Below are 26,677 nucleotides of genomic sequence, written 5' to 3'. Positions count from 1 at the left end.
AAACTTCAAAGTGTTTCCTTTCAAATGTTATCAAATGGTATATCCTTGCTTCAGGTCCTGAGCTACAGGCAGTTAGATATAGGTATGTCATTTTAGGCAAAAATTGGAAAAAAGTGTCAGATTCTTAAGAGGTTAACATGAAAGACTATACTATACTAATCAGCTGAATACCAAAACAAGTGGTGGGCCCCTTTCTGTTGTTTTTCAAATCACAAATTGATTTGGAAGTGCAAGATTTGCAATTTATTAAAAAAGTTATTGATTGAATTGACTGGATCCTGGCTTTGTATTGCTGTGTTGTCACATTCATGCTTGGTGAGTTATAAAAAAAAAAAAAAAAAAAAGTTTTGCCATTTAGCAGACGCTTTTATCCAAAGCGACTTACAGTTTTACGTTCATTTCTGGTTGCCATGTCTGAAATCTTTGATTGGCCAATTTTATGTTTTGGTCAAGAAGAGTCATGCTATCGTTTTCCACTTTATTTCATGTTGAATGCGTTTTTCAAGCTCTTCAATGCGTCATCACTTTTTAATGCCTTCCAGTCCTCTGGGATATCAGCAGGGAGTGCATTTGTGTCTCTAGCAATTATCTCATTGAATGTGGCCATCACATACTTCCAGTAGTCTGAAGCCTTGATGCTGGGATCTCCAGTTATGGTCCAGTGAGGGTAATATGTCTGGTAGTCCTTGAAGGGGTGATATTTGTCTCCTGTCAGGGTGGTCTTGAATCTGAGGTCACTAATCACAGAGGATGAACATATGCCAGTTACTAACACCCTTGTCGTTGAATTCCTCCAACCACTGACTCCTTGTGGACGGTGAATGGAGGAAAAGTGTTTGGCATGCTCCTTCCCCCCTGCTTCACAGGGTGCACTGCAGAAGGGACATTGCTCCCCACAGCCAAACTGACTGGTGAACATAATGTCCTGGGGCTTGAATGGCAGAGATCTGAGTCTCTTTCTGATGTCAGTCCTCTGGTCATACTCTGATGCCACTGACTTCTCCATTTCTCTAACAAACTCTGTGAGGTAGTCAGCAAACTGTTCTGTGTTTGCATTGTTCAGAATCATAATGGAATCCAGAGCATCCTTTGGAAAGACAAGCTTCTCTCCAAGGGCACTGCAGATGTTCTGAATGAAAGTCTTGATATCTTTTATAGTGCTATGTGTTTTTCTGATGTTAGAAACTGCATCAGTGATCATCTTGACTATCTCTGAAAGATGTTTATTCTCCAATCTTTTCAGACTGCTCTCATCTGAGAGTTGTTGGACAATCTGATCAAACAGCCAGTCCTTCACAAACCTGTCATAATCCTTTATGTACCTTTTATATTTCTCATATTCTCCATCTGTCAGGAGTTGTTTCAAAATGGAGAACTGGAAGGCGATCCGTGTGCTGTAATCCTGTGATCCTTTACCTTTCTTCACTTCATCAACTACATCAGGACCAATCCTTTTGGTCACATAGTCCTGTACAGCTGGCTGTAAGAGCTTTAAGAACTCCTCAGCTTTCTTTAGGCACTGGTCTTGGTTACGAAATAAGTCTTTGAAATCAGTAAGGTACTTGCTCTTAGACTGTTCCAGACACTTCCTTGGATCATTGACTGCAATGAAATCATCATGCATATTCTGGAACTCTGTGGCTGCTATGCCACAGATGTGTAGCTTCAGAGAAATCTCACACTCCTCACTAACTTCACGATTCTTGTCTTGTTTGAATCTTTCATCACACCTGTTCAGCAGTTCTTTGATGTAGGTGTCATGGTAATCTGTTTTACTTTTCACCTTCTGGCTTATAAACTCCTGACACTGTGTTATGATGTTGTTACAGAAGACTTGTAGTTTTTTCCTGTAATGGTCAGTATCCAAGTGCTTTGCAAAGCCTTTAGCCTTCTGCAACCCCTTAACTGATTTCACGACAAAGTCTGTCTTCCCACAATCCACCAAACTGCTTCCAACCAACATTTTATTTACATGACTGCCCCTTCTTGATAAATTATCACGTAACATGACGAAGGCATCCTGAGCGACATCTCTCTTTGGCAGTCCGCTAAAGTTGATCTCAGATAGAGTTTCCTCCCACATACTTTCAAACTCTTCTATGAGGTCCTGTTCTGATAAATCAGATTTTCTCTGTCTACAGGTCTGCAGCAAAGCCAGTACCTTCTTCTCCATTGTATTTGCCTGTGAACTCTTGATGTCATCCAGTTTGGCCATTCCCTCTTTGATTTCAACAGCTCCACGTACAGTGTTACTCACTGTGTTTTGTGTCTCTCGTCTCAGTGTTTTTGCACTGGACACAAAGTCCTCCCTGTATTTTTCCACCAGATTGACATGGCCATCTTTCCTTTCAAAGTATTTTACTATATTGTCTTGGATTTCCCTTTCTCCAACTGACAGCTTCTCAGATGCGTCACCCAGCAATTCCTTCAGCACATTTCTTATGGTCATTTGGGGATTTGGATCGGTTATGCCAAAATTTGATATTTTGGTTTCAGAACTTACAATCCAGGAATACATCTCCTTCTGGAAGGCCCATTCCCAACCATTGTACTCAGTGCATAATCTGGAGTATGCATCTGCAACCAAGCTGTTTCTGAAACTGAAGATGAACTTCTCAAATTTCACTGCCTCCCACAAGCTTTGTGTCCACTTCAGGAAATGTGTCATGTCATCATTACTCTGACATTGTCTGAAATCTTGCATCAACCTATTCTTGAAGTCATACACAGCGTCACTGTATCCAGCATTGACTGGAGCCATAGGTGGAGTCCCATGCCAGAGTCCTGGGATGTAGCAGCTGCTTGTGTCTGGATCATACTCCATCACGTCAGTGAACTTGGTGATATTCTCCTTCATCTCCATTCTGGCTGCTGCCTGGGTCATTTCATCCAACTGTTCCAACAACTTCTTCCTGTCCCTCATGTTGTTGTCATGAGCAGACATGTCTGATACATTCTGGTGCACAAAATGACATATCGGCTTCTTCCCTACTTCCTTCATCCTGATAAAAGCATGAACCACAATCTGTAGAATGTCTTTCATCTCTGTGGAGTTCTCCATGGCCATGTTGATAATAGTGACATCACTGAGTCCTAGGGCGGCAGGTAGCTTAGTGGTTAAGAGCGTTGTGCCAGTAACCGAAAGGTCGCTGGTTCTAATCCCCAAGCCGACTAGGTGAAAAATCTGTCGATGTGCCCTTGAGCAAGGCACTTAACCCTAATTGCTCCTGTAAGTCGCTCTGGATAAGAGCGTCTGCTAAATAACTAATTATTATTATTATTATTATTATTATTATTATTAATTATTATTACTATCACCAGTGTTGCCAGTTCATTGTCATGTTCATGGCTATCATCTAGTTGAGCCAACTCTGGTGATTTCAACCCCTCTGTGTCAATGATCATGATGAAGTCACATTTCAGTTCCCCCTTGAGTTCTTTGTTGACTTTTATCAGTAGCATGAAGGCCCCTCTGGTGCATCTTCCACTGCTGACAGCAAACTGGACCCCAAACATGGTGTTGAGGAGAGTGGACTTCCCAGTGCTTTGGACCCCTAAAACTGTGACCACCCGGATCTTGCTGTTGGATTGGACAAGAGTATGAAGCTGAGTTAGAACAGCTGATATCCATTTCAGAGGGATATTTGATGCATCTCCATCCACAAGCTCAATGGGGAAACCGTCCAACAGCATCTGAGCACACAATCCAGGGAACTGATCCATCTCTGTCCTTTGAGGGCTGTCTTCAGGGAGGGAGCAGGAGGCTTCATACAGCTGACCCAACTCACGAAAGAAATGTTCAAGTCCCAAGGAACAATCAGACATTTGCCTATCCAAATCTGCAATGTCTTTTTTCTCTGGATGCTTTTTGCAAAGCTCTTTGTACCGCTTCCGCAAACCAGACAAGTTCTGCCGAGACAGATTGTCCAAATTAATCTGCATCCATTTGAGGAAATGGGATTGCTCAGCTTTTCTTGACATTCCAATTCTGAAGTTTTTGATTGCTTCTGTCATATCAAATCTTTGTTGCTTCTCTCTCAGCTCTTTCTCCTTTTTCTTCAGAGAGCTCTTGTAGTGTTCAATTTCTTGACCCCCTGCTTTTCTCAGTCTACATCTCTCTTTCTCCAACTGGGAAATGTCTTTCCAGACTTTCCCTTGTAAGGGTAGTTGCTTGTCTTTGAATTTCACAGTGTTTTCGATGTTGCTGGTGATTTGATCTGCATTCTTCTTGGCACTCTGACACTCATCGAAGTCTTCATCAACAAGAATCCCACTCTGACGAGCTACGTCAGCCATGTTTTCAATTGTAAATGTGTTTGGACTTGTTTCGGTGATGTCACCAACAGATGACTGCAGGGTTTTTACAAATTCTGCATCATTTTCATTTTCCTTAACAATCACATTTGTTGCATTGATACAGAATTCTGTGGTGAATTTTCTCAATGTATTTTCTGTGAATGTTTTTCTCTGAGAGTCAACAACCAGAAATAACTCTGCTTTTGAGTCTTCTTCCAAAATCTCAGAATCTGCCTTTAAATCATCACTGAAAATGTAAACTGCAGCCGATGTTTGACACAGAAAGGAGAACTGTTTTTCGAAGGATCTGATGTCTCCTCTGAGATTGGCAACAGCCACAGGCTTAGTGAACCTGTCTATGTTTCTGTTCCCACATGGAAAGTACCAGCTGATTTCAACTAGACCATCTGAGATTCTGCGAGGAACATTGCCACATTCCATATGATGATGAACAAATGTATCATGGTACTGTTGAGGGTTACTAAGCAACTTGTTCAAAATCTGAGACTTGGACAAGCTGCTCTTTCCTAGCCTAACAAAGGACACCATAGGAATATCAGAGAGTACAATTCTCTCCTCTATGAAGGACTTTGAGTCAGCTTGTGAAGGCAGCCTGAACTTCTTCACTATGTCCCTCAAGGCCCACAGCATCAAAGTGCTTTGTTTTGTGTCACAGTTTGGCAGCAGGAGAGGAACAGCAAACTGACACATTGACATTTTCTGGACCATCTCCTGCTGGAGGAAACCATCTGAACACAGAAACAGGGCTGTGATAAGGTCCAGGGGGTTAACCTTCATATGATCCTCCTTATCAGAGGTGATGTACTTTACCTCCCTTGCTGACACGTTCATCCTCATCAGTTCTTTCAGAAAACACCATGGTAGAGATTGAGGAGTTAGAGTATGGTTCTTTCCTAATGTTAGGCCATCGATTGCAAGCACGGCATTCAACGACAGTTTCTTCTCAAAATGCTGTGTCAGTCCCAACTTCTGCATAAAAAGTTTCAGTGTGAACTCTGCAATAACAAAGGGAAATGTTTGAGTTTACTAAAATATTGAAGTTCATTTAATCTTGAAGCTGCAATTGATTACTTACTTGTATGTAGGTTTGTACAGACTGGGTCACTCTCCTTATTTCTCTCATCAATGGTGCAGACAGTGATGGTGTACTCCGTCCCTGGTGTCAGACCAGTGACATTTCCACAGATCTTGTTGGTAGTGAAGGACTTACATGGACTGGCATTGTCACACCAAGTCACCCTGAAGTGGTGCTGGATGTGCTTCATGCCATCAGGACTATCCCAGATCAGTTTGGCAGAGGTCGCACTATAGTAGGATATAACAAGATTGCCTGGAGGAGCGGGGTCTGTGTAACAACAGAAATAACACAAAACAGAGTTGGATTGGATTATTAAAATGTCACGCCCTGGCTCTGGGGACTCTTAAATGTTGAGCCAGGGTATGGATTTTCATTGTTTCGTTTTCTATGTTTTTCGTTCTAGATCGTTTATATCTATGTTGGCCAGGGTGGTTCCCAATCAGAGACAGCTGTAGCTCGTTGTCTCTGATTGGGGACCATACTTAGGCAGCCTTTTGGCATGTTAGTTTTGTGGGATCTTGTTCCGTAGGGTTTTGTGTATAACCTAGGACTTCACGTATCGTTTGGTTTATTGTTTTGGTTCGTACGCTTATCACGCTGCGCCTTGGTCCGCTTCATCTGTCGACGATCGTGACATAAAAACAAGGTGACTTGTAACATACAGTGGGGTGTGAAATGATTGACCCCCTTGATAAAGATGAGCAATAATGACTGTATACAAAAAATAATTAAAATACTGTATGCTAAAAAAAAAGGGAAATTATATTATTTTATACTAATACATTTGCTCAGATAAAGATATATATTTATATAAGTAATACTTTTATCTCAAAAAGGTAGGGGTCCAAATTATTGACACTACTAAATAGTCTTATAAATAAAGTAGTAAAAAGAGTAGCATTTGGTCCCATATTCCTAGCACGCAATGACTAGATCAAGCTTGTGACTCTCCAAACTTGTTGGATGAATTTGCAGTTTGTTTTGGTTGTGTTTCAGATTATTTTGTGCCCAATTGAAATGAATGGTAAATAATGTATTGTCTCATTTTGGATTCACTTTTATTATAAATAAGAATATAATATGTTTCTAAACAATTCTACATTAATGTGGATGCTACCATGATTACGGTTAATCCTGAATGAATCGTGAATAATAATGAGTGAGAAAGTTACAGAGGGTCGAAGATCATACCCCCAAGACATGCTAATCTCTCAACATTACCAATAACAAGGGAGGTGAGCATGTCGTGGGGGTATGATCTTCGACCCTCACAAACAACTACCACTGTACTGGGTCACTACTGGGACCAGCCAATTTTCTTGCCCTAAGTACTTTAAACAATGCATAATAAACAATGTTTTGCAGTATAAAATGACTTGCATTATGTCTTATCATTGATAAACAGTTTAATGTAAACAAAAACATGTATGATGTAACTATTTGTAATTTTAATGTGTTTTTCATAGTTGCAAAGCGGAGGGACGCAATTGCCACTCTAACTCAAGAATGACCCTTAACTTAGCACATACTTGTATTAAAGGTTGTTGACACCAGTTGGCTTTGGATCCCATTTTCCAGCACAGTGCAGACAGTGACAGAGTACTGAGTACCACATTGCAGGTCAGAGAGAGTGATACTGTGTGAAGATTTGGTAGTGATGTGTGGTTCTGTCCCTGGACAGTGGTAGGAGATCTGGTAATGATGTTGGGTTTGGTCCAATCCTGGTGGCTGGCTCCAGCTAACAGCAGCTGATGTGGTGTCCACTGAGTCAACATTCAGCTGGTCTGGAGCTGGGAGAACTACATTACAAAATGTTTTGTTGTCAGTGTAACAATGTGATTACAAATATATATTACAGTAGATTAACACCAGGGTTAAGCATGTCTTTGTAATTGCTTGGGAAGAAAAAAGACGAAAACAGTCGGATTGGTAAATATTAAAGAAAATAAAAACCTTCACTATCTCCTGTCCTTCATCACAGCTTGGTAACGTTACAAAATTGTGAGTTCTAGTTACTGGTACACAGACGAGGTGCAGCTGGATGCAATAGGTCTCTTACCTGTACAGATGGTTACAGAGACAGGTTCACTGTGTTCCCCATTGTTCAGCACAGTTGATACACTGACAGTGTATTTAGTTCCAGGTCGTAGGTCAGAGAGTGTTGTATGGCAGTCTTCAGTACATATTCCCTGGGCTGCAGAATCTGTTCCTGGGCTGCAGTATGATATATGGAAGCCGTGTGGTGTTCGGTCCATTCCATGAGCCTTGGTCCATCTTACGGTGAGGGTTGTAGTTTGCAACTGGTCTACGTCTATCGTCAGCTCATCAGGTGCTGGGATTTCTAAGATTTTTGAAATGGAACGTTTTGGGAACTCATTTGAATATAGAGAACATGTAGCAGAGAGATATGCTTGAAATGAACATGAAAGAAGAGTTATGTTTTCAAAGTACTTACTTGTGGTGAAAGATGTTGCGATAGGTTGACTTCGCTCCCGATTTTCCAGCACAGTGTAGACAGTGACTGAGTATTCAGTAGCAGGTTGCAGGTCAGAGAGAGTGATACTGTGTGAAGACGTGGTAGTGATGTGTGGTTCTGTCTCTGGACAGTGGTAGGATATCTGGTAATGCTGTTGGGTTTGGTCCAATCCTGGAGGCTGGCTCCAGCTAACAGCAGCTGATGTGGTGTTCACTGAGTCCACATTAAGCTCTACCGGGGCAGGGATAACTAGGGAAGGGATTTAATATAGTTAGTTAATAGTAGCTGATCACTTGTCAAAACAAATGTAGCCCTTTTAGCAATGACTTCCATTCTACTATTACTATTCCACTAAAGGATAATATCCCACTACTAGTTAGAGTCACTACTCACTACTACTATTACACTAGTGTCATGATTCAAGGCCTCAGAATTCAATGGCTGACAATAACCAGACCCCCTCTCACCCACAGAAGAGGGGATGGGGGGCTGGGCCGGTTTTGACACCTCACACCCTGTCATAAATTAGGGAGGAGGGGAATCTCTCTCTTGCTCTTCAGTATTGGTAAAGGAATGTCCATTGTCTCCAGAATACTTTTGCCGACAAAACTATAACATCCAAAAAGTGAATACTGGAACAATATTTCTAAGATAAGAATATGGGGAATGGTTAGTGGGGACCTAATGAATAATCAGGTCATATTGTTTATTATTTTGTGATGTTATTAAGAATGGTATCAAGACAATACTGTAACTTGGAAAGTATACACACTGTATGTGTCAGGTTTTCATCCTTTACATTGTATATGATATATGAAAAATTATAAGAGTATTTTTGTTAAGATAGGAATGTGATTTTAGTTTTCTAATGAGATAATTGTTTTTCATATAAACTTTGGACCAGTCAGTAGCCACGCCCCGAGTGAGCTCAGAGATCGTGTCAGCAAGTAGGAACGCCCCTTTTACCAAGAATGCATAAAGGCTTCAAAGATAAATTAACATCAGACCAGAAAGCGTGGAGCTGTGGCAACATGGCTGAAAATGGTTAGAACGTTGAACCTCAACACGAGGTGAAGAAGATCGCCTCTCAGACTAGACCCGAACATTGCCAGGCTGCCGCTGTGCGTGTAAAGTGGTCCAAACTCTGACTATCCACACAAGCTAAGTAGCTGTTCTGAAAACACCCCACTACAAGCCAGGACAACTAAGAAGAAGGACATTGTGACCTCTGGTTGGTTTGATTGGTTTCAACAGAGATAGACGACGAACAAAGGCAAACACTTAAATACATTCATGATTTCCTACTCCAAACGGGCGGTGGTTTGTGAGCAAAGTGTTATGATTACTTTGAAGGTAGTTTCCAAATGTATCAACAATAAGTTTGACTCTCTCTTTGTCTCTCTCTCCCTCTCTCTTTCTACCCCTCCCTCTTTTGATAACCAAGCAGTCATGTTGTTGTTAGTCCGCTAGGGACTTTTTCTCATGTATTAAGTGTGTATGTGATTCTGTGTTATTATTTAGTTAGCTAGTATATAAATAATTAAACAAAATTTGTGTAGTGCTGAATCATAAGTAAAGCTGGGGTTCTTGCAGATCCAAGAGGTCTACGACTATTCAGAATGAGACTGATAAGAGGTAATGATTAATACGTTGACTGTTTTAGACATATTGTTAGGTAAAGAACTTTAGAGTTTAATTCGGGAGATGGTAACTCGATAAACAACTTCTTCCGTTGTGCCCCAAATCCTAATGTCACGAATTCCGCCGAGACTGCTTCTCCTCCTTGTTCGGGCAGGTTTCGGCATTCGTCGTCCCCGGAGTACTAGCTGCTACCGCTTGATGTTCTCTATGTTTGTTTGGTTTTGTCTTGTTGGTGCACCTGTTTCGCATTATGTATTGATTATGTCACCTATACGTTTCCTTTGGTTTTGTTTGCAGTTGTGTGTTGTTGTCCGCCTGTCCGTTGGGGATTTGTTATTGCTCTCTTGTATTTAGTGTATTGACGCACTGTATGCGTAATCGCTTGTATTTAGTGTATTGACGCACTGTATGCGTAATCGCTCGCCTCCGTTGTTTTGAGGCCCGTTATTTTGTATTGTCGTGTTTTAACAAGTAAAGTCGGTTTGACTAGCTTCTGTGTCCTGCGCCTGACTACAACACCACATCCACATCAGCACGTGACAGAACAACACACCTTTACTATGGAGTCAGCAGGAGCAGCGGCGGCGACCGAGTCGCTGGAGGATCGGGTCAGCTGCCAGGACGCCAGGATCCAGCAACTTGGCTCCGCCATGCAGGAGGTTATGAACACCCTGCGCTGATGGGAAAGGGGAGGCGTGCCCACACCTCCTCCTACATTACCACCACCATCGGCCAGCCCCACCAGACCAGTTCCGGAATCCAGTGGGATTCGGCTCTCGCTCCCGAGGGCGTATGATGGCACCGCAGCCGGGTGTCAGGGGTTCCTCCTTCAGGTGGAACTCTACTTGGCCACCATACACCCGGCGCCCTCGGGATACGAGAGCGTTTCCGCCCTCATCTCCTGTCTCTCCGGCAAGGCGTTGGAGTGGGCCAACGCCGAATGGAGGGGAATAGACGCCGCCACCATCAGCTACGCGGAGTTCTCCCGCCGCTTCAGGGCTGTTTTCGATCACCCTCCTGAGGGTAAAGCGGCGGGGGAGCGTCTGTTCCACCTCCGACAGGGGAAGAGGAGCGCACAGGAGTTCGCCCTGGATTTCCGGACTCTAGCGGCGGATGCAGGGTGGAATGAGAGGGCCCTCATCCATCACTATTGGTGTAGCCTGCGTGAGGACGTTCGTCGAGAGCTGGTCTGCAGTGACACCAATCTGTCCTTCGACCAGCTAGTGGACATGTCCATCCGTCTGGATACCCTGCTGGCCACCCGCGGACGTCCATTCCATCCCCCACCACCTCCGAGCCGAGCCCTATGGAGCTCGGGGGTGCTGGCGCTAGAGAGAGAAGGAGAGAGAACCCGAGGGTGGCCGTCCCCTGCACCAGCTGTGGCAGTGGAGGACACACTGCGGCTAGGTGCTGGGGAGGGTCTCCAGGGAATCGGGGCAACAGGTCGCGCACTGGGGAGTCATTTCAGGTGAGTAGGCGCCCCACTCACCCAGAGCTCTCTGTTGTTCATTTGTGTATACCTGTGGTATTTCCTCAGGTTGCATCTCATTCCCAGCATAAGGCGCTAGTCGATTCAGGCGCAGCTGGGAATTTTATTGATCGGAAATTTTGTTCTAAGTTAGGGATTCCCCTCCTGCCCGTTGATGCACCCTTTCCTGTCCATGCCCTAGATAGCCGCCCGTTGGGATCTGGGTTGATTAGGGAGGTCACAGCGCCACTAAAGATGAAGACGCAGGGGGGTCATGAGGAGATTATTCAGTTGTACCTAATTGACTCTCCTGCGTATCCCGTGGTGCTGGGGCTTCCTTGGTTAATCACCCATGACCCCACCATTTCGTGGCAACAGAGGGCTCTCAAGGAATGGTCTGGCCAGTGTGTTGGCCGATGTTTAGGTGTTTCCGTTGGGGCGACCACGGTGGAGAGTCCGAACCAAGTGCCCGCAATGCACATTCCCCCTGAGTATGAGGATTTGGCACTCGTGTTCAGCAAGACGAGGGCGACGCGATTGCCACCTCATAGACAGGGAGATTGTGCGATAAACCTCCAGACAGGTGCGGCACTCCCGCGGAGCCATGTGTATCCTCTGTCTCAGGAGGAGACGGCGGCTATGGAGACATACATAGCTGAGTCCCTGAGACAAGGATACATACGGCCCTCCACTTCCCCTGCGTCCTCAAGTTTCTTTTTTGTGAAGAAGAAGGATGGAGGGTTGCGCCCGTGTATTGATTATCGTAGTCTCAATCAGATCACTGTGAAATACAGTTACCCTCTTCCTCTGATTGCGAGTATGACTGAATCATTACGCGGATCGCGTTTCTTCACAAAACTGGATCTCAGGAGCGCTTATAACTTGGTGTGCATTAGGGAGGGGGATGAATGGAAGACGGCATTTAGTACCACCTCAGGTCATTATGAGTATCTTGTCATGCCATACGGGTTAATGAATGCTCCCTCAGTCTTCCAATCATTTGTGGACGAGATCTTCCGGGACCTGCATGGGCAGGGAGTGGTAGTGTACATTGACGACATCCTAGTGTACTCTGCTACACGAGCCGAGCATGTAGCCCTGGTGCGCCGAGTGTTGGGTAGGCTGTTGGAGCATGACTTGTATGTCAAGGCAGAGAAATGTCTGTTTTTCCAGGAGTCCATCTCCTTCTTGGGTCATTGGTTGTCCGCGTCAGGGGTGAAGATGGAGATTGACCGGGTGTCAGCCGTGCGTAACTGGCAAACCCCAACCACTGTTAAAGAGGTGCAGCAGTTTTGGGGTTTTGCCAATTACTACCGGAGGTTTATCCGGGGTTTTGGACAGGTGGCAGCTCCCATTACTTCCCTGCTGAAGGGGGGCCCGGTGCGTTTGCAGTGGTCAGCTGAGGCGGACAGGGCGTTTCGTAAACTGAAGGACCTGTTCACTTCGGCTCCGGTGCTGGCGCACCCGGACCCCGCTTTAGCGTTCCAGGTAGAGGTGGACGCGTCAGAGGCCGGTATTGGGGCAGTACTGTCGCAACTCTCCGGCACGCCTCCTAAGCTCCGTCCCTGCGCTTTTTATTCTAAAAAGCTCAGCCCGGCGGAACGTAATCATGACGTATGGGACAGGGAGTTGTTAGCCGTGGTTCAAACCTAAAGGTGTGGAGGCATTGGCAACACCCTTTTCTCATTCTGACTGGCCATCGTAACCTGGAGTACATCCGGGCAGCTAGGAAATTGAACCCTCGTCAGGCTAGGTGGAACATGTTTCTGACCCGGTTCGTTTTTAAGATCACTTACATCCCAGGGTCCCAGAACGGTAAGGCAGACGCCCTGTCCCGGCAGTATGACACAGAGGAGAGGTCCATTGAGCCCACTCCCATTCTGCCGAAGTCTTGTCTTCGTCGTCCCCGGAGTACTAGCTGCTACCGCTTGATGTTCTCTATGTTTGTTTGGTTTTGTCTTGTTGGTGCACCTGTTTCGCATTATGTATTGATTATGTCACCTATACGTTTCCTTTGGTTTTGTTTGCAGTTGTGTGTTGTTGTCCGCCTGTCCGTTGGTGATTTGTTATTGCTCTCTTGTATTTAGTGTATTGACGCACTGTATGCGTAATCGCTTGTATTTAGTGTATTGACGCACTGTATGCGTAATCGCTCGCCTCCGTTGTTTTGAGGCCCGTTATTTTGTATTGTCGTGTTTTGACAAGTAAAGTCGGTTTGACTAGCTTCTGTGTCCTGCGCCTGACTCCAACACAACATCCACATCAGCACGTGACACCTAATGAGTTAATTGTGTCATGACTTGCCCTCATGGGTTGAGGATCAAACATTCCTGCTAGGCAAAGGTTTGAACACCCCCTTTCCTGAGGGCCAGTTTTATGACTTAACAGCCGGTCATAAATAGTCTGCAGAAAAGGACTCCTTTTGGTCTCTAGTATGGGAAGAAATAATTTCCCTGTGAGACAAAGGAAGTCTTCCCGCCAAGACTCCAACATCCAAAAGTGGATAATGAAACAATATTCGTACTTAAAAGAATGTGGGAAATGGTCAGTGGGGATCTAAAGAATAATCATGTCATATTGTTTATTATTTTGTGATGTAATTAAGGATGGTATCAAGTAATAACTGTAACTCGGAAAGTGTACATATTCTATCTATCAAGTTTACATCTAAATGTTGTATAACATATATGATTAAGTATGAGAGTATTTTGGTGAAGATAGGAATGTAATTTTAGTATTCTAATGAGATAATAGTTTTTCATATAAACTATGCACAGTGACTAGCCACGCCCCGAGTGACATCAGAGATCGTGTAAACATGATGGAACGCCCCTTTTACCCTGAGTGCATAAAAATACTTGAAAAACAAATCATCCTTTAGACCAGCAAACGTGAAGCGTGAGCTAAACATTACAAAATGGTTTAAAACTACAACTCCATTACCAAAGGAAGACCAGCAAGCAAGCCCCACATCTTAAAATGGTTGAAACTCTAAAGACCAGCAGACGTGAAGTGTGAAGCTACACGTTACAAAATGGTTAGACTAGAAAGACCAGAAAACGTGAAAAGTTAGTCCACACGTTTGAAATTGAGAAACTCTGAAACTCTCAACAAGGTGAAGAAGAAAACAATGCACTAGACCTTATCATCTCAGTCTGCAGCTGGCATGTATAGTCGTCTAGAGAACTTTCACTAAAGACACAAGTTGGAAAAGACAATCCCTCTCCGACAACCGCTGGTACATCTGAAGTATCCATTCAAACCACCACTACGACCAGAAACTCTACCAAGGACATTGAGATCTCTGGTGGGCAAGCCAGAGTCCTACATCATCAACTCAACTATCGAGGACAGCAACACGTAAATACATGTTGCATTTCTAATCCGAATGAGTGTTATTAGGGTGAATAAGTATTATGATTACTGTGAGCATAGTTTCCAAAGTAACCACGATAGTTTGAATCTCTGTCTCTCCCTTCCACTCTGATCCTCCTTCTACCCAAACATTCATGCTATTGTTAGTCCAGTCCACTAGGGACCTGTTTTCATTGTATTACGTTAGTAATCAATAACCTAGGTATGTGTTTGTATTGTGTTATTATCTAGTTAGTTAGTGAATAAATAATTAAGCAAATTTGTGTATTGCTGATTCATCAATAAGGTTAGGGTTCTTGCAGGTTCAAGGATTATGTGACATTCAGAATGAGACTGATAAGAGGTAATTATTTAATAAGTGACTGTTATCGATATAACATATATCTTCTAAGAGTTTAATTCGGGAGATGGTAACTCGTTAAACAACTTCTTCCGTGGTGCCCCAAATTCCTAATGAGTTAATTATTACATTATTAATTTAATCGAATGACAATTAAAAGATAGTTAGGTGATTCAATAAATAACAGTCATACATTAAAGTAAATCACGTCACGACAATTGTTACATTATTAATTTAAATTGGGTAACAATTAAACATAGTTACTTGATTCGATAAATAACAGTCATTACATTAATGAAAATCACGTCACGACACTAACCTACATTTAATAACACTAGGCTCTAACAATTATAATTCTAAACTTCTTAGACGACCATAAAAATTATTTTTGGACAGCTGCAACAAGAACACAACTTCTCTTCAGGAAAAAGGTTCAGATTAGTTAGGATTTGTCAAATTCTGCCCCCCGGTAGTGAAGTGAGTCGGTATGAGGCCTTACTTGTACAGATGGTTGTAGAGAGAGGTTTGCTCTGTTTTCCATTGTTCAACACAGTTGAGACACTGATGGTGTACTGAGTACCAGGTAGCAGGCCAGAGAGAGTTCTGTAGCAGTCCTCAGTATTGGCTGCACGGGGCTCTGTTCCTCGACGGCAGTAGGATATGAGGAAGCTCTGTGGGACTTTCTCCATTCCTTCAGCCTTGGACCAACTGACAGTGAAGGAAGTCGCTCCTGACTGGTTTATTTGTAAGTCCCTGGGTGCTGGGACCACTAAAAATACATATAATATGTTTTATGAAACGAAATATAGGATTGGCCTATAGCTAATGTCTTGTTTGGACATCACATGAAAAAGCAACATCCCTAGAAGCAAATAACCAAAGACAAACTCAAGTTACTTTACCTGTAAATACAGATTTTGAGACCCATCTGCTTCGGCTGCCATCTTCTCCCTCTGTAGCCACACTGAACTGGTACTTTTTACCAGGCTGGAGTCCATCTATTTCAATATTACACCCATCTTCCACCCTCAGGCTCCTCTCTTCCCCATCACATCCCCAGGTCATGCTGAACTTCTGTGGTCCGGTAAGTCCCTCAGGAGAACCCCAGCTCAAAGAAACAGAGTCTGATGTCACTGACAGGAACTGGATCTCACCAGGAGGGGGCAGTACTTCTATAGAAATAATGGAAGAGAAAAATAATTACTTTAATTGCACTGACACACACTAAAAAGAAAACTACATACTAATCATACAACCATTATGGAATAAGAATGATTAATCTAAACAAATTAATCTTCCTCTTTATGATCTTAAAATGGTATGCATGTTGTTGAACACAATGTAAAGGTCTCAAAATACATTGTTTAGGTAATGTATTTCTTGATTGTACACCTACCGTCAACGGAGGCCAGCCTTGGGCTTTGACATTGCTCTCTATCAAAAGTCTTGAAAACAGAGTAAGAACCCATTATTCTGATGAAAAAACAGTTGTTTCTTTGCAGAACATATAACATTATTATCAAATGCTGTTAGGCCTACTGCTGCTAGGTAGCTCTCTCTCTGCTCTCCCCCTCCCCTCTGTCTGTCCTTGATTGCAGGAGTAATAATAATAATAATAATATGCCATTTAGCAGACGCTTTTATCCAAAGCGACTTACAGTGATGCGTGCATACATTTTTGTGTATGGGTGGTCCCGGGGATCGAACCCACTACCTTGGCGTTACAAGCGCCGTGCTCTACCAGTTGAGCTACAGAGGACCACTGACTCCTGCACACCAGACCACCAGGAGTGAAGTCTGGTGTGCGGGAGTCAGGGTTCCAGCTGCAGCTCATTCACCATAATCACCTCAGCCTTTAAGACCCGGTCAAACTTGCCACTCATCGTCAGATCATAGTCAAGACGACCATGTTAGTTTCGCTGTTGACTCAACCTGCTTGTTTTCGCCCTTTGTGTTTTTGGCCTGTTCTAGTTACTTTTATCCTGTGCCACAGATTATTGGAACCTGACTCCTGCCTCCGCTTCACTCCTGCCACCACCATCCTGCTTTCCACTACCGGACCTCCCTTTTGGACTCACCACGGACACTAGGACATTACGGTACCACACCTGCTCTGAACCTGGATCTGTTACCCTCCCTGTAAACCTGGACTTGCTCTTCCCCTATTATTGGAAACCTGGACAAATTGCACTTCGTAAAAAAACCTGTTAAACCTTCTCTGGCTCGGTGTAGTTGTCTGCATTTGGGTTCAAATCCAGTTAAATCATGACAAATGCAATATCTTCTTTAAAGAGCATCTTCAGGTGCAAAAAATAGAGTACCTACCTGTCTTCCTGCTTGTTTTATCTCTTCATAGACTACATCATGTCCTTTGTGTTCTGTTACTACACACAGACTGCAGATCAGCTTCTGGTCTGTCCTGCAGAACACCTCCAGAGCTCTGTGGTGCTCCTGACAGAGTCTCTCCTCCAGGTCTCCAGTCACCTCCACCAGGGTGTGTCTCTGTAGTTTAGGTACTGTGTAGTGCTTCCTAACGTGGGTCTCACAGTAGGAGAGAGTGCAGGTCTGACAGAACTTCACAGCTTTGACGTCACAGACATCACAGAACACCTCTCCTGGCCTGATGATGCTAAGTGGAAGACAATTACACACATTAAAACTTAAACATTAAACATTAAATACATTAACTTATTAGATTTACCAAGCAACTTTAAATTTCACAAGAAACATTTACTTTATATACATGTCAATCACGTACACTATATATACAAAAGTATGTGGACAGCCTTCAAATTAGTGGATATGTCTATTTCAGCCATTGTAACCATATAATTGCCTTGTTTTCAAATTTTTCCGTCGACTCCCCTAGAGGATAAAACAAGGATCAAAACAAGATGGCCACTGCACTTGTGTCTGGTAGGAGTTTCCATGGAAATGTGAGTGACCACATATTATGGGATTGAAGGTCTTGTCTTCTGAAGTAAAGTGAGTTACAGTAAGTCGTTCAGGAAATTAAACTTGTTGGATTTGGAGATCATCAGGCAGCTGTTTTGTTCGTTATATATATATTTTTGAACCATTAGAGCTACACTATGTATTTAAAAGTATGTGGACACCCCTTCAAATGAGTGGATTCGGCTATTTCAGCCACACCAGTTGCTGACAGGTGTTTAAAATCGAGCAAACAGCCATATCCATAGACAAACATTGGCAGTAGAATGGCCTTACTGAAGAGCTCAGTGACTTTCAACGTGGCACCATCATAGGATGCCACCTTTCCAACAAGTCAGTTTGTCAAATTTCTGCCCTACTAGAGCTTCCCCAGGCAACTGTAAGTGCTGTTATTGTGAAGTGGAAACGTCTAGGAGCAACAACAGCTCACCTGCAAAGTGGTAGGCCACACAAGCTCACAGAAAGGGAATGCGGAGTGCTGAAGCGCGTAAAAATTGTCTGTCCTCGGTTATAACACTCACTACCCAGTTCCAAACTGCCTCTGGAAGAAGCAGAGATGCTAGGAGAACGTTACATACCCTAATGCATAGTGCCAACTGTAAAGTTTGGTGGAGGATGAATAATGGTCTGGGGCTGTTTTTCATGGTTCAGGCACCTTAGTTCCAGTGAAGGGAAATCTTAACGCTACAGCATACAATGACATTCTAGACGATTCTGTGCTTCCATCTTTGTGGCAACAGTTTGGGGAAGGCCCTTACCTGTTTCAGCATGACAATGCCCCCGGGTACAAAGCCAAGTCCATACATTAATGGTTTGTCGAGATCAGTGTGGAAGAACTTAACTGGCCTGTACAGAGCCCTGACCTCAACCCGATCGAACACCTTTGGGATGAACGCCGACTGCGAGCCAGGCCTAATCGCCCAACATCAGTGCCCGACCTCACTAATGCTCTTGAGGCTGAATGGAAGCAAGTCCCCGCAGCAATGTTCCAACATCTAGTGGAAAGCCTTCCCAGAAGAGTGGAGGCTGTTATAGCAGCAAAGCGGGGACCAACTCCATATTAATACCCATGATTTTGGAGTGAGATGTTCAACGAGGATGTGTCCACATACTTTTGGTTATGTAGTGTATGTCATACAACTCCATGTAATAATGCATGTGTTGTTGGTTTACCTTTCATCCTTGGTTTGGTCTCCATCATCACTTGGGTCTATGCTTGAATTCACTGACTGGTCACTCATAGACATATGACTATCTGTACGTAGCTGGAGATGCTTCAAATTGTTTCTGTGAACAAAGAAAGATGCTGAAAGTTTTCACAATTGATCTGGCAGGGCTGTTGTTGGATCATAACTACTATCTCCTACTGTTGTGTCCTTGCTCAAGGACACAACTTCTCCATGGTCACTGCACAGTGGCTCCTCTCAGAGTTGTGTGTGTGTGATGCAGTGGCGTGTATTTATGGATGCTTCCTCCGAAAATGTACCAAAAATAAAAATATATATCAAATAATGTATCTTTCGTCTCTCTGTGTTTCATCATTTTCCTTCAATTAGCAAGAGGCTGAATGTACCTCACCGGAGAAAGCATCTGAGCGAGTGAAACGGTGCCCCTCTGTCTCTGTATGTGTAGGCCATTCTATCTGATGCTGTCTGGATAAAACGAGTATGACTTTGCTGCCGCCCTGTAGCATTGAATGCAACGGAAGCCAGCGAGCATTAGGCCTCCATTGATAAAGAAAAATATACCATATTAGCCAATCAGCATTGAGCTAAACTGAGTGAGCTAAACTGTGAATGGTCCTGGAACACCCCAAAAAAGTGTGAAGGGAAGCCAGTTCGGATTTGCCTTTACACCAATCACATCACATCAAGCCAAACGTAATGTGACAGAAAAAAACTTTGCATCTCGAATGGTTGCATCTCGTTGTGTTGTTGTCCTCCGGTGGGTTGCTAGCTAATTAAAATAGTCCCTTTCCTAAATTAGCCATGGATGGAGATAGGGATTTGGACTTGTGGTTTTACTTAATTCTCCGTACTGGCCAATGATTATAACGGCGATTCTGATCCAACCATTACCTCATACATTGTTGTGACCCTGGCCTGAGAGGATGGAAGTTCAATTTTTAGCTAGATGTAGTAGGCTAATGTTAACTAGCTTGCTCATTGTTGCCCATGACAGGAAGTTAGGCTAGCAAGCAAGCATTTTAACCAGGTAGCCTAGCACAACAAAAACTAAAAGTGTGGACTGTATGACAGAGTCATAGACCGTTTCTTCAACATGAAAGAGAGGAGGATGGCATTGGCGTTTCTCTAGTCAACATGTTTTTTCGACTTATGCACACAAACACTCACACAGAGAGAAATCAGTACCATGGACAGCCACATGATATTTAGCTTATGTTGATTGGACTAAATTGTTTTTGAATCTTTTAGTTGTCACTGTATTAAAGTAAGCATAGGTGATTTGATTATGTTTACATTTTAAAGTTGAAATGGTGCTGGAATAGTGGAGGCAGCTCCTGTTTTCTTTGTGACTTGCGGTAACTTATTTAATCAATTTTAGAATAAGACTCTAACGTAACAAAATGTGGAAAAAAATCAAGGGGTTTGAATACTTTCCGAATGTACTGTATCACGATGGTAAGGCATATGAACTAACGGGTTATAGAGCAAACAACGCAATTATTACAACACATAGATTATAACTTTAATAAGGCATTTTTTTCTGGCTTGTCTTCCCCAGTGATTTTACCCACGCTCCGCTCGAGCAGTTCAAGAAATGCTTTCACGAAAGGCACCGCTACTGTTGTGGGGGGTTAGGAAACAAGCAGAAGCCACATTTTATTGTTTACTAGTTGAATAAAATGCAAATTAATAAAATAAATGATCTTATGTGGAGTGGTGAACAAATATGGACTACTTAAAGCTACATTATGTAACTTTTTGGGAGATCCAACCAAAATTCACATAGAATTGTAAGTTATAGACATTTTATTCCCGTTGAAGAGCAAGTCTAAGAAGTGGTAGATCTGTTCTATGTCTGCCATTTCTGTGCTTTGCATTCTGAAGTTTCGTTGTTGTATATTTTACTTTAGGTTTTGTACACCAGCTTCAAACAGCTGAAAATACAATATTTTTGGTTATGGAAAATATATTTCACAGTGGTTTAGATGGTACAATGATTCTCTACACAATGACTGCTTGTTTTGTCACAAACTGAAATTAGGTAAAATATTAGAATGTTAGCAACCAGGAAATGGCGGAGCTTTTCTGCATAGTGCATCTTTAATGTGGTGATGCCATTTGGGATCCCGTGCGTTGTTATTTTAAGAGACACTTGCTGATCAATTGACATTTTTCTCAATCAATGAGAAGTTGCAAAAGGTTTTCAGAGAAAAGAGGTGGATCTAGTGGAGAACGAAGAATGAGATGAAATGAGAGGACATGCATGTAAAAGTCCATTTAACGTGAGTTACATAGAGTCAAGAAGTGTATTTTGAGATGAGAAAGTAACTGCCTTATAAAGGTAAATTAAAGTGGGACTGACAGCGTTTTAGCAACATGAACTCTCTCATTAAAATCTCTTCACATACACACATACACTGAATTTTACAAAAAAATCGAATTAATTGAGTATTTGGTGTCTCTTGGACAAGGTGAGCTTAATCAATATATTCACCTCAATTTGGGCCGCAAACAATAAAACCTGATGGCAATCAATATGTTTTGGACTACAAAGAAATGTATTTGTGAATTATATAATCATGCATTGAACTGCATCCATCTATTCTGCCAAAAATGGCTTAGTGTACTTCATGGAATTTTTTGTCAAATAGAACCTATTTTTGAAACCACTTATAAAGTTGGTTTTGTAGCATAAACTGGGAATTTGATATTTTTGACTGATATTATGATTGTCTGTTTCATATCTGCAAAGTAATTCAAACGCTGTCAGTTCCACTTTAAATAAGATGTTTATGGACGTTTTACTGCAGTTTAGGCTGGTCAACTGCGCCTAGCAAAAGTGGTAGAGTAGTCAGCTAGCCATAGTCAGGCTGCTACTGTGCTACAGTATGCAGTGAGACAGATGAGCTGCATGTACCTGAATGAGAGACTTCGCCAGTCAAGAGGAGAGAAAAGCTACGGTTAAACTAAACAGACTTCGCAGGTCAAAAGGACAGCTACGGTAAAAAGCTGCGCACTGTAAGAGTGAAGTGGAGAGAGAAGGACACGCGGTGCAGTCAGCATACACGACAGACCGCTGATTCAGACTTGAGATACATGCACTTAAAAGGAACTTATTTGACACTTTCCTCTCTGAGTTACGCGTATTCTGCCTTTGGCTTAATTTCTTTGTGCGTCTGGAAACTATGAATAAATGGAGCAAACCTGTTGGTTGCATGATGTGATAAAACAACTTTGTTGTGTTTTCACCTAACTTTGACATAAGTAGGTCAAGTAAATAGCCTTGCACGAGTATTAGCTTGTAAGGGCCGGAACGACTCATAAGAGCAAAAGCCTATCTCCTGTTTCAGTAGCGAGAGGCAGCTTGATGTATACCCCTGTACAGGATGATAGTCTATCGGAGGGCCTTACCCCAAATCTATCTCCTTAATGCTGAGTGTCAAGCAGAGACGATACAGTCTTTGGTATGACTAGGCCGGGGATCAAACTCCCAACCTTCCCACGAGCAATGCAATTCAATGCACAATTTGATAATAATTATTATAATGGAGAACTGGATTGTGCATTGTAGGTAACCCAAATACTGCATATTGGTATCTACACATACAGTATGTATTTAACGTCATATAATGTATGGGAAACCAAATTGTCTAGCAGGTGTAGGTACACCTGTAGCAGCTGGAATGATTCGATCCCTTGATAAAGATGAGTGAAAAATACAGTATAAAATAAATAATATAAATACTGAACTATACTAAACAAAAATATAAATGTAACATGCAACAATTTCAAAGATTGTACTGAGTTACAGTTCAAATAAGGAAATCAGTCAATTGAAATAAATTCATTAGGCCCTAATCTATGGATTTTAAATGACAGGGAATAAAGATATGCATCTGTTGGTCACAGATACCACCCCCAAAAAAAATTAGGGGCGTGGATCAGAAAACCAGTCAATATCTGGTGTGACCACCATTTGCCTCATGCAGCGCAACACATCTCCTTCGCATATAGTTGATCAGGCTGTTGATTGTGGCCTGTGGAATAATGTTCCACTCATTTTACATTTACATTTTAGCAGACGCTCTTATCCAGAGTGACTTACAGTTAGTGAGCGCATAAAAAATTGTTCCACTCCTTTTCAATTGCTGTGCTACGTTGCTGGATATTGGCGGGAACTGGAACACGCTGTCATACACGTCGATCCAGAGTATGCAGGTCATGGAAGAATTGGGACATTTTCAGCTTCCAGGAATTGTGTACAGATCCTTGCGACATTGGGCCGTACATTATCATGCTGTAACATGAGGTGATGGCGGCGGATGAATGGCACAACAATGGGCCTCAGGATCTCGTCACAGTATCTCTGTGCATTCAAATTGACATCAATAAAATGCAATTGTGTTCATAGCTTGTGTCTGACCTTACCATAACCCCACCGCCACCATCTGTTCACAACGTTGACTTCAGATAACCGAACACCCACACAAAGCGGTTGGACGAACTGACAAATTTTAAAACGACTTTGGAGGAAACTTATGGTAGAGAAATTACCATTACATTTTCTGGCAACAGCTCTGGTGGACATTCCTGCAGTCAGCATGCCAATTGCACGCTCCCTCCAAACTTGAGACATATGTGGCATTGTGTTGTATGACAAAACTGCACATTTTAGAGTGGCCTTTTATTTTCCTCAGCACAAGGTGCACCTGTGTAATGATCATGCTGTTTAATCAGCTTCTTGATATGCCACACCTGTCAAGTGGATGGATTATCTTGGCAAAAGAGAAATGCTCACTAACAAGGATGTAAGCAAATGTGTGCAGAATTTGAGAGAAATAAGATTTTTATGTGTATGGAAGATTTCTGGGATCTTTTATTTCAGCTCATGAAACATGGGACCTTTACAGACTTTACAAGTTGCGTTTATATTTGTTCGGTTTAGTTCACTATATAAGGTGCCATTTCAGACATCAGTGTATATTGTATGCTCCCCAAAATTATATTATATTATTATATACTAATACAATTGCTCAGATATATATATATATATATATATATATATATATATATATATATATATATATATATATACACATACACACAGTGGGGAGAACAAGTATTTGATACACTGACGATTTTCCTATTTACAAAGCATGTATGTCACGATCGTCAGTAAGAGATGAGGACCAAGGCGCAGCGTTGCAGGCAAACATACTCTTTATTGAGCGAAACACGACAAAAACAACAAAACGATAACGTGACAGTTCACGGTCTAACACAACCAACTAGAAACAAGAACCCACAAACACAAAGGGAAAACAGACAGTTTAAATATGGCTCCCAATCAGAGACAACCAGCCACAGCTGAACTCGTTGCCTCTGATTGAGAGTCACTCAGGCCAACATAGAAATAAACAAACTAGAACTCCCAACATAGAAATATAACACATAGAATGAACACACCCTGGCTCAACATATAGAGTCCCAGAACCAGGGTGTGACAGTACCCCCCCCTAAAGGCGCGGCGCCTCAACCAGAGCAAAACAGGGGAGGGCTGGGTGGGCATTCCTCCTCGGCAGCGGTTCTGGCTCCGGGCTTGCCCACCACCCTCCAATACTTCCCCCATAGCGCCCCTGGTCCGGTCTGGCCCCGCTGGCCGGAGCTGAACTGGACATCGTAGGAGCGGGTCTTACCAGGCTGACGACTCGCACCCCTGGCTTGGTGCGTGGAGGAGGAACGGGCCTTACCAGGCTGACGACTCGCACCCCTGGCTTGGTGCGTGGAGGAGGAACGGGCCTTACCAGGCTGACGACTCGCACCCCTGGCTTGGTGCGTGGAGGAGGAACGGGCCTTACCAGGCTGACGTCTCGCACCCCTGGCTTGGTGCGTGGAGGAGGAACGGGCCTTACCAGGCTGACTTCTCGCACCCCTGGCTTGGTGCGAGTAGCAGGAACAGGCCGGGCCGGGCCGGCGACGCGCACCGTAGCCTTGGTGCGAGTGGCAGGAACAGGCCGGGCCGGGCTGGCGACGCACACCGTAGGCTTGGTGCGAGGAGCAGGCACAGGCCGGACCGGTCTGGCGACGCGCACCGTAGGCTTAGTGCTAGGAGCAGGAACAGGCCGGGCCGGGCTGGCGACGCACACCGTAGGCTTGGTGCGTGGAGCAGGGACAGGCCGGACCGGGCTGGCGACGCACACCGTAGGCTTGGTGCGAGAAGCAGGGACAGGCCGGACCGGGCTGGCGACGCACACCGTAGGCTTGGTGCGTGGAGCAGGGACAGGCCGGACCGGGCTGGCGACGCACACCGTAGGCTTGGTGCGTGGAGCAGGGACAGGCCGGACCGGGCTGGCGACGCACACCGTAGGCTTGGTGCGTGGAGCAGGGACAGGCCGGACCGGGCTGGCGACGCACACCGTAGGCTTGGTGCGAGGAGCAGGGACAGGCCGGACCGGGCTGGCGACGCACACCGTAGGCTTGGTGCGTGGAGCAGGGACAGGCCGAACCGGGCTGCCGACGCACACCGTAGGCTTGGTGCGAGGAGCAGGGACAGGCCGGACCGGGCTGGCGACGCACACCGTAGGCTTGGTGCGAGGAGCAGGGACAGGCCGGACCGGGCTGGCGACGCACACCGTAGGCTTGGTGCGTGGAGCAGGGACAGGCCGGACCGGGCTGGCGACGCACACCGTAGGCTTGGTGCGAGGAGCAGGGACAGGCCGGACCAGGCTGGCGACGCACACCGTAGGCTTGGTGCGAGTGGCAGGAACAGGCCGGGCCGGGCTGGCGACGCGCACCGTACATTTGGTGCGAGGGGCCGTAACAGGCCGGACCGTACTGGGGACACACACCACTGGCTCTACCCCGGGATCTGGAACGGGCCGGACCGGACTGGTAACACACCCCAGTACCTCTCGCCGTGCCTCTAAACCTTCTTTCTCTACTTTGACCAGTGGCCCCCGTAACCTGGTGGCCTTCTGAATATGCCCCTTTTCTGCCTCCGTCAGCCCCGTCGTCCATGCCCTGTGCCCCCCCCCTAAACATTTCTTGGGGTTGCCTCTCGACCGTCCGACTACGACACTGATCATGCCGTTGCTCCTCTCTTCGTCGCCTCTCTACTGTCTCACTCCATGGCCGGCGATCCATCCCGGCCAGGATTTCCTCCCAGGTCCAGGACCCCTGCCCGTCTAAGATCTGCTCCCACGTCCAGGCCGCCTGCTCCTAGACACGCTGCTTGGTCCTGTGATGGTGGGTTCTTCTGTCACGATCGTCGGTAAGAGATGAGGACCAAGGCGCAGCGTTGCAGGCAAACATACTCTTTATTGAGCGAAACACGACAAAAACAACAAAACGATAACGTGACAGTTCACGGTCTAACACAACCAACTAGACACAAGAACCCACAAACACAAAGGGAAAACAGACAGTTTTAATATGGCTCCCAATCAGAGACAACCAGCCACAGCTGAACTCGTTGCCTCTGATTGGGAGTCACTCAGGCCAACATAGAAAAAAAAAAACTAGAACTCCCAACATAGAAATATAACACATAGAATGAACACACCCTGGCTCAACATATAGAGTCCCAGAACCAGGGTGTGACAATGTAGAGGTCTGTAATTTTTATCATAGGTACACTTCAACTGTGAGAGACGGAATCTAAAACAAAAATCCAGAAAATCACATTGTAGGATTTTTAAGAAATTAATTTGCATTTTATTGCATGACATAAGTATTTGATACATCAGAAAAGCAGAACTTAATATTTGGTACAGAAACCTTTGTTTGCAATTACAGAGATCATACGTTTCCTGTAGGTCTTGACCAAGTTTGCACACACTGCAGC

General features: G+C 44.1%; 1 protein-coding gene across 1 annotated transcript in view; it reads right to left on the bottom strand.

Moving 5' to 3' along the window:
- Positions 1-405: 405 nt before the first annotated feature.
- LOC311110108 (interferon-induced very large GTPase 1-like) overlaps positions 406-26,677 on the bottom strand; it is a 33,494-nt gene continuing 7,222 nt past the window's right edge. The window contains exons 2-9 of the mRNA XM_084188679.1: positions 18,821-18,934; positions 17,021-17,324; positions 16,092-16,140; positions 15,598-15,864; positions 15,195-15,464; positions 5,393-5,662; positions 3,313-5,312; positions 406-3,094 (exon numbers count right to left, since the gene is read on the bottom strand). Of these exons, the coding sequence (XP_084044805.1) occupies positions 479-3,094; positions 3,313-5,312; positions 5,393-5,662; positions 15,195-15,464; positions 15,598-15,864; positions 16,092-16,140; positions 17,021-17,324; positions 18,821-18,894 (5,850 nt within the window). The 5' untranslated portion in view covers positions 18,895-18,934 and the 3' untranslated portion in view covers positions 406-478. The remainder of the gene's footprint in view (positions 3,095-3,312; positions 5,313-5,392; positions 5,663-15,194; positions 15,465-15,597; positions 15,865-16,091; positions 16,141-17,020; positions 17,325-18,820; positions 18,935-26,677) is intronic.

Source organism: Coregonus lavaretus (assembly GCF_964263955.1).
Source record: "Coregonus lavaretus genome assembly, contig: SUPER_35_unloc_2, whole genome shotgun sequence".
Lineage (NCBI taxonomy): Eukaryota > Metazoa > Chordata > Actinopteri > Salmoniformes > Salmonidae > Coregonus > Coregonus lavaretus.
This window is presented reverse-complemented; position numbering and strand designations above follow the sequence as displayed.